This window comes from Sapajus apella, unplaced genomic scaffold, assembly GCF_009761245.1.
Source record: "Sapajus apella isolate SASKATOON/1434 unplaced genomic scaffold, GSC_monkey_1.0 scaffold88, whole genome shotgun sequence".
NCBI lineage: Eukaryota > Metazoa > Chordata > Mammalia > Primates > Cebidae > Sapajus > Sapajus apella.
In genome coordinates this window covers 4,293,855-4,302,647 of record NW_022437028.1, presented here as the reverse complement: position 1 = coordinate 4,302,647, position 8,793 = coordinate 4,293,855, and the positions used below count along the sequence as shown (strand labels likewise).

The window sequence follows — 8,793 nt, the reverse complement described above, 5'->3', positions numbered from 1 at the left end:
AAAAAAAAAAAAAAAAAAAAAAAAAAAAAAAAAAGATTACTTCCAGATGGTAGGAAGTTAGAAAATAGTTAGAAAATCAAATTTTGGAATGTCTTCATAACAGAAAAGTATATAGCCATTGAAATCCTGATAATGTTTTCTTAATCTGAGAAAAGATCTCAAATATAAAATGTTCAGTGAAAAAAAAAATCCTGCGTTGAGAACAAGGCAACTTTAAAAGCAGAAGCGTATCTGGAGAATCATCGTAGTTTTGTTTAGGAAAATACTTGTGCTTAGTAAGAAGATGGACAGAAAGAAATTGAGATATTCCTGCTTGCCTGGAGACGACTAAATTTCCTCATTTTACCTCTTTTCACATTTCCCAAATCATTGATAGAAGAGAAAAAAAGGAACTTTCTCATCAAATAAGGCTGTCCGATTGTCCACAGTGTTTTCACCTCGGTATCTTCATTTGCAATTAGGTGTTGTTCCGAAGAGGCTAATTTGACTCTGATGCGGACATATTCATGGATACAGGGTCATTATTTACCCACCGCTGGTGTGCCCTAAGCTCTGTGCTTCCATTTTGCCATTTTAATGTGTACTTACAGTCAGTGGTAAACATTTAAAACAATGTGACTTAGGTTTGGGGAAATCGGCCTTGGGATAACAGGACCGCAAGCCTCTGTTTTCGTAAACACCATGACTGCATTTCTGGGTTAGGGTGAAATTTCTGTCTGGTATGTTATCTCTGATGTGTGCAGAGATTGTTTCAGGTCTGGCAGTCACGGAGTGCTAAGAACGGTGTAAAAGAGGTTTCTTTCTTGCGCAGTTCTCTCTTAGGGCCTAGTTTCCCAAACCTGAGTCACTTACCTCTGTTCCTCCTGCTGTGGCCTAACTCTCTGTTCATTACTTAACCTGATTTTTTTTCCTCCCTGAAACTGATTTTAAGTAAATTCATTTTGTGATGAATTTTACCTCTTCCTAATTCAAACTCTTTGACCTCTTTTTATTTCTCATATTTTGAAAGGTGTATGCAAATAATTTCAAATATAATTGACTCACATGAGCACACATGGCACGCATACTGCAGCTGGTAACTAGGTTTTCTAGAGTCTCTGTAACTGAGGAGGTTAGTGTTGGAAAACTTTGTGTCTTTTATTTTTATAGCTGCGAATCAGACACTTAATACCCAATTATATATGTAAAAATAGGCATCTCAGAGGAATTATGTATTGTGATTTGAATAATGCTTTTTTAGGGTTTCAATATTTTAGTAGGGTTTATGATGGACAGTTGAATTGCCTACCATCCCTTTTTTGTGGAATTTGTGTTTAAGATACTGGCAGATACTTGGCTGCTGCATATAATTAGGGACTATATTATTCATCGGTTCATTTAATCCCTCTACAAATACCGAGCACACTGTATGTACCAGGTGCTAAGATTTTTTTTTTTTTTTTTTTTTTTTTTTTTGAGACAGAGTCTTTCGCTGTCGCCCAGGCTGGAGTGCGGTGGTACCATCTCAGCTCACTGCAACTTCCACCTCCTGGTTCAAGTGATCCTCCTGCCTCAACCTCCCAAGTAGCTGGGACTACAGGCACACACCACCACACCCGGATGATTTTGTGTTTTTAGTAGAGACGGGGTTTCACCATGTTGACCAGGCTGGTCTCTAGCCCCTGACCTCAGGTGATCCGCCCACCTCAGCCTCCCAAAGTGCTGGGATGACAAGCGTGAACCACCGTGCCTGGCCATGGTGCTCATAATTTAGTAGTGAGTAATTCAGTAGCAAATCCTCAGGAGTGTTTTGAAAATAGGAGTGACACCTTCTGTCCTTCACTTCTAGGAAATGTGGTGACTGTGTTGAGAAAAGGGAAACAAAAGAAGAGACAAGACTTAGAGCAGTGAATAGCTGTGACAGAAAACTAGCCTGGGAGCCTCTTGAAATTACCTAGGGCACAGAGAAGGGTGCTTTACAGCAGGTTGGTGGCAGGGGAGATGGGAGCTGGTTGATTCTGGGGAGATTTTGAAGACAAAGCCACCAAGTTTTGCTGTTTGTTGTTTAATTCTTGTGTTTTTCTTTTTTCTTTTTTTTTTTTTTTGAGACGGAGTTTCGCTCTTGTTACCCTGGCTGGAGTGCAATGGCGCAATCTCGGCTCACCGCAACCTCCGCCTCCTGGGTTCAGGCAATTCTCCTGCCTCAGCCTCCTGAGTAGCTGGGATTACAGGCACACACCACCATGCCCAGCTAATTTTTTGTATTTTTAGTAGAGACGGGGTTTCACCATGTTGACCAGGATGGTCTCGATCTCTTGACCTCGTGATCCGCCCGCCTTGGCCTCCCAAAGTGCTGGGATTACAGGCGTGAGCCACCGCGCCCGGCCAATTCTTGTGTTTTTCTTAGTGTCCTGCAGCACTTTTGGAATTGACATGATTGAGTAGGTTCACACTTGCACATCTTTTTTTTTTTTTAATTGTTGCCAAATCGTCCTTTAATGAATATTCAATTGTTTAGGTTAAGAGTTTTAGAGGAGCTATAAATTGTGTCCATGGGTGAATGAATCCATTTATTTGAAATGTGTAGGGTAATTAATGGTTCCAGTTTTGAAGGAGTACGTGGCTTTGATTGTTTTTTTAACTTTGAATACCTGTCAGATTGTATGGAAACACAATACCAATCTGATCATGTTGAAAATAAGAGGATCAGAAGATATTGTTACATAGTCTGTTTACTGATTCACTGGCTAGAATGCAGTGATGGACAGCTTTAGCTCTGAAGCCTGTATTAGATGTAGCATATTCGTTAATATGTTGCAAAAAGGAAACTGGTGTTTTAAATACAAATGTTGAGCTAGGGACGGTGTTGCTGATTTGAAGGTAGTGGCGGAGTGCTTTTGTTTGTTTTTTAGACTTTTTTTTCTTCTTTTTTTGACAGTGCTTTTGTTAGTGTGGGTAGCATAACTATTGTAAATTCGTAATTAGCAGTTTTTCATATGAAAATATCTTAAAAGGGGCCAGGCATGGTGGCTAATGCCTGTAATCCCAGCGCTTTGGAAGGCCCAGGCAGGCAGATCACCTGAGGTCAGGAGTTGGAGACGAGCCTGGCCAATATGGTGAACCACCTTTCTACTAAAAATACAAAAATTAGCCGGGCGAGATGGCAGGCACCTGTAATCCCAGCTACTTGGAAGGCTGAGGCAGGAGAATCACTTGAACCTGGGAGGTGTATGCCACTGCACTCCAGCCTGGGCAACAGAGTGAGACTCTAAAAAAAAAATGTTATTTTCTTAAAATGTATTTTAAAAGCTTTACATTTTGATTATAGAAACACTTGCATTTGGGCTTGAATTTGAAGCACGGCTGAAACGTGTCTTGTTACACAAACATGGTTGTTTACAATGTGGAAACCACAGAATAATGGGAGCAGCAGTGCCCAGTGTGTGAGGGCATGCCCTAGAGCTTTAGTTGGTGTTTCTTTATTTTTTTTTTTGAGACGGAGTTTCGCTCTTGTTACCCAGGCTGGAGTGCAATGGCGCGATCTCGGCTCACCGCAACCTCCGCCTCCTGGGTTCAGGCAATTCTCCTGCCTCAGCCTCCTGAGTAGCTGGGACTACAGGCACGCGCCACCATGCCCAGCTAATTTTTTGTATTTTTAGTAGAGACGGGGTTTCACCATGTTGACCAGGATGGTCTCGATCTCTTGACCTCGTGATCCACCCGTCTCGGCCTCCCAAAGTGCTGGGATTACAGGCTTGAGCCACCGCGCCCAGCAGTTGGTGTTTTATACTTCAGAGAAAAAAGTAATTTTGATCCTTTGTGGAAAGGATTTTAGGTCAGGAAACCCATTTTTTCATACTTTCTCAAAACCAATTAATTGCAACAGAGTTAATTGGAGAAAAATGGAGGATGTGGTGAAGTTTATAGCTATTCTGATGCCTGAATGCCACGTTCCATATGACTTAAAACACCCAAAGATTAATCAGTTTATGAAACAGGATTTTAAAAATAGAAGATGTGCCAGGCGCGGTGGCTCACGCCTGTAATCCCAGCACTTTGGGAGACCGAGGCGGGTGGATCACGAGGTCAAGAGATTGAGACTATCCTGGCCAACACGGTGAAACCCCGTCTTTATTAAAAATACAAAAAAAGTAGCCGGGCGTGGTGGCACGTGCCTGTGGTCCCAGCTACTCGGGAGGCTGAGGCAGAAGAATCGCTTGAACCCAGGAGACGGAGGCTGCAGTGAGCCGAGATTGAGCCACTGCACTCCAGCCTGGTGACAGAGCAAGACTCCGTCTCAAAATAAATAAATAAAATAAATAAATAAATAGAAGATGTGGTGTGATATTTTATCAAAAATAACTATGTTCAGCTTGGTGCGGTGGCTCACACCTGTAATCACAGCACTTTGGGAGGCCAAGGCAGGAGGCTTCCTTGAAGCCCCAGTTCACTACCAGTGTGGGCAACATAAGGATACCCCATCTCTACAAAAATTTAAAAATTAGCTGGATGTGGTGGTGCCCGCCTGTAGTCCCAGCTGTTGGGGAGTCTGAGGTGAGAAGATCACTTGGGCCTGGGAAGTCGAGGCTGCCGTGAGTGGCGCTACCGTGTTTCAGCGTGGGCAACGGAGTAAGACCTGGTCTCAAAATAAAATAACTGGCCGGCCGCGGTGGCTCGCGACTGTGATCCCAGCACTGTGGGAGGCCGAGGCGGGAGGATCACAAGGTCAGGAGATTGAGACCATCCTCACCAACATGGTGAAACTCCCATCTCTATTAGTAAAAAGTACAAAAATTAGCCAGGCGTGGTGGTGTGCGCCTGTAGTCCCAGCTACTCGGGAGGCTGAGGCAGGAGAATCACTTGAACCCGGGAGGCGGAGGTTGCAGTGGGCCGAGATTGCGCCATTACACTCCAGCCTGGGCGACAGAGTGAGACTCCGCCTCAAAAAAATGCAATAAAATAACTACATTCGGCCGGGCACGGTGGCTCACGCCTGTAATCCCAGCACTTTGGGAGGCCGAGGCGGGCGGATCACGAGGTCAAGAGATCGAGACCATCCTGGCCAACATGGTGAAAGCCCGTCTCTACTAAAAAATAAAAAATTAGCTGGGCATGGTGGCACATGCCTGTAGTCCCAGCTACTGGGGAGGCTGAGGCAGGAGAATTCCTTGTACCCGGGAGGCAGAGGTTGCAGTAAGCCAAGATCGCGCCACTGCACTCCAGCCTGGCGACAGAGTGAGACGCCATCTCAAAAAAAAAAACAAAAACAAAAGCACACAAACACACACACACGCACACACACAAAACTACATTCAGCTCTGTATTTGTTCACATTTAACAGATTGAACTTTATTATTTGTCAGTGAAGAGGAAAATGTGATCTCACTTGTATTTTCAAAATTTTGCAATCTTTGTCACCTCAAAAAAGCACTCTAGTAGATTTGCCTTTTTCTCTTTCACTTTTTTTGCTTATGTTTGGCTAGATTGCCTTCATAAAACATAACTATGTGATTAAATCTTTTGTGTTCTAAAATGTTTGTGTGACTGAAAAAGTGAGGTCTTGACAGTGAAGAAAACCTGCCTTCCCCTCCCCTTGGCCTCAGCTGTGAGGAGTTTGGATTTGCACTGGGATGCATGGGACAGGGAGCTCCCGATCTCGGTTCCACCCCGAGCTGTTTCCCTTCCACGTCATGCTACTCTAGCGACTTTCATTTTATGGCGTTCAATGAAGGGTCAGTTTAAATGAGGATCTATCAGGATACTTAGGAGACATTAACCTATCAGGGAAATACATTTACTTTAGAAGTTACTGCTTAATGTTTGTAAAGAGATAGTAATATTAAGACTTTATAATGCTTTGACAGTATTCACAGGTGAAATGAGTGTATTTTGTTTTAACCTTGGGAAGCCAGCATAAAAATACTCTTAGGGTTTCTAAAACCTGTCTGAGAGTTGGAAAACAGGGTTTTTTAAAAGTACATTTTGAGAATTGAGGTTTAAACTTATACACTTCTGTTTCCAGATTGTTTCTACCTAGGTTGGAACCTTAATCTATTTATAGGGTCTCTTGACTATTTTTAATCCTTACAGTAATACAAACCCAGATGACAGTCAAGTTTTATTTCTCAGAGAGTTTGTCATTTTTAAGTTGTTTTCTGGCCTGGTACAGTGGCTCATGCCTATAATCTCAGCACTTTGGGAGGTTGAGACAGAAGGATAACTTGAGGCCAGACATTTGAGACCAGCCTGGGCAACATAGTGAGACTCTGTCTCTACAAAAAAGTTAAAAAAAAAAAAAAAGTAGCCAGGTGTAGGGGTGCCTGCCTGTAGCCCCAGCTATTTGGGAGGCTGAGGCAGGAGGATCAGTTGAGGCCAGGAGCTTGAGGCTGCAGTGACCTATGATCATGCCACTGTCCTCCAGCCTGGGCAATAGAATGAGATGGATGGATGGATGGATGGATGGATGGATGGATAGATGGATGGATGGATAGTTTTCTATCAGAAATCTTTTCCCTAGATTTGAACATGTTTTTCTAAAGTACCATTCAACACATCAACATTTTATAGTCATTAGTTGTTACGGTGATTATGGTTTTCTGAAATATGGTTTTTTGCTTCCTTTACAAAAGCAGTTTTGTCTTTCTAAGCACGTAAATAGATCCTCAAGTGAATTTGTGTGATGTTGGTGACCTTGGTACCATTTCCCCCAGTTGACTGGAACAGTCAGCCAATAATTTCAGGTCACTGTTGGCCTTAGAGGAAGAGCTCAACGGCAGTAAGCAGGGGCGCTGGTGTCCAGTCGCCTTCTAGAAGCGTTTTCACCTTCCCTTAAGGTTTCCCTTGAGGAACATAGAAGTTATCTGTAGGCATGACCCAGTGCTGCCCGGGGCAACATTGTACATTAGGCCAAATTTGCATGTCTTACCTTTATGAGAAGCACCCTGGTAGGCCAGTAGAGTCACACGCACGCGCAGTCTGATCTCAGCTGCACTGTCCAAAGAGGCAACACAGTTCAATCAAATAACATTCCCAAGCCCGTTTCTTTAGCTGTAAAATAAGCATAACAATATACCCATCTAAAAAGACAGCTGACTGTTCTTGGGTGGTGTTTCTTTCCTGTGGTACTGTCTTTAACGCAGTGATTAGTTTCTTTGCCATGCCACATTTGTTTTTAAAAAGGCATTTCTTAAAATGATGTTTCAGTATTTAATGGATGATGTTTGAGCAGTATTAATAGCATGTTACCTGACATTCTGGGGGACTGGAAGATGACAGTGGCAGCTGATTTGACCCAGAGGTCTCTAACGGTAACATCAGGCGTATTGAAGCGTCACAGCAGAGTGAGTTACTGGTGTGTCCACAAGGAAATGAGCATGGAACTCTCAGGACAGCTGTCTTGACTAGAGTGTGTGCTACGCTTGAATAGCGGACTGCTCCTTTATACACAGGCTCTCTGGTGACTGAATCAACAGTATCTGTTTCATAATAATGCAGCCCTATTTCTTTAAGCCCATTCATTTTGCACTTGTTAAAAGTATTTGAACAGGCCAGGCGTGGTGGCTCACACCTGTAATCCCAGCATTCTGGGAGGCCAAGGTGGGTGGATCACATGAGGCCAGGAGTTCGAGACCAGTCTGGCCAACATGATGAAACTTCGTCTCTACCAAAAAATACAAAAATTAGCTGAGCATGGTGGTGGACGCCTGTAATCCCAGCTACTTGGGAGGCTGAAGCATGAGAATTGCTTGAACCCAGGAGGTGGACGTTGCAGTGAGCCAAGATCGCACTACTGCACTCCAGCATGGGCAACAGAACAATTCTCTGTCTCAAAAAGAAAAAAAAAATATTTGAACATACAGTTATCCAATTTCCCTTGCTTATGTATGCTTACATTTCGTATAAGCTTAAATATCTTTTCCATCTAAGCTTTTATGAATCCCCCGTTTCTTACTTATTTGTATAACTTTAGGTGGCTATCTTCATTACAATATTTTTCTTCAAAGTCTTAGAATATAGTTCTTGACAGCTATTTTGAAGTTATTTGAGAAGGGGAAGTTTATAATGACAATTCAAATGAAGCAAACTAAAAAATAATGAAGAAAGACAGGAAAAAGCAGTATTACTTGAACACATCCCAAACAAATAAAATTTCAGATGTAACCAGGAAAAAGTCTGCTAAGGCTCACAGTACAGATACAACTATTGATACTCAAGACAGCTCTAAAGCCCCACTCACCTTTTGAATGTAGGGAATTGACCAGGAGGTGGCTGTAACTCTTAAGACGGTTCCTTCAGTAATGACCAATTTCTTTTTCAAGATGATGATTATTCTCCACCTTCTAAGAGACCAAAGACCAACGAGCTGCCACAGCCACCAGTCCCAGAACCCGCCAATGCAGGGAAGCGGAAAGTCAGGGAGTTCAACTTTGGTAAGTTCCCAGTGAAATACGTGACCTTTTCCTTCATCTTCTGGGCTCTCGGTGTGACGGATAAAAGTTGCAACACGCTCTGCAGGGGGAAATGCGCTAGTTAGCCTGCGTTAACTGCATTATAATCTCATCTTTGGAAAGCCAGGAGCATTTTGAAAGTCACATAACAGGCATTGTTTAAGCATAGTCTGGATTTACCAAAGCGTAGGACATTGTCCTGTCTGATATTAATTATTTGGCCCAAGATTAGTGCTAGAGACTTAGTCATTTAGTTATTTCTCTTAGCTTTAGAACCTTTATTGTAGAACTGTTTCACCCTTTGCTCCGTGTCACTCAGGCTGCTCATCTGTGAGCTCCCAATGGATGATGTGTCCTAGGAAGGGAC

At 42.9% G+C, this 8,793-nt stretch overlaps 1 protein-coding gene across 7 annotated transcripts in view; it reads left to right on the top strand.

Annotated features, from left to right (window-relative positions):
• GTF2I (general transcription factor IIi) overlaps window positions 1–8,793 on the top strand; it is a 110,953-nt gene that overhangs the window by 62,237 nt on the left and 39,923 nt on the right. For all 7 annotated transcript variants that reach the window (XM_032254924.1, XM_032254921.1, XM_032254923.1 and 4 more), the window contains one exon: window positions 8,298–8,408. In XM_032254924.1, the coding sequence (XP_032110815.1) occupies window positions 8,298–8,408 (111 nt within the window). The remainder of the gene's footprint in view (window positions 1–8,297; window positions 8,409–8,793) is intronic.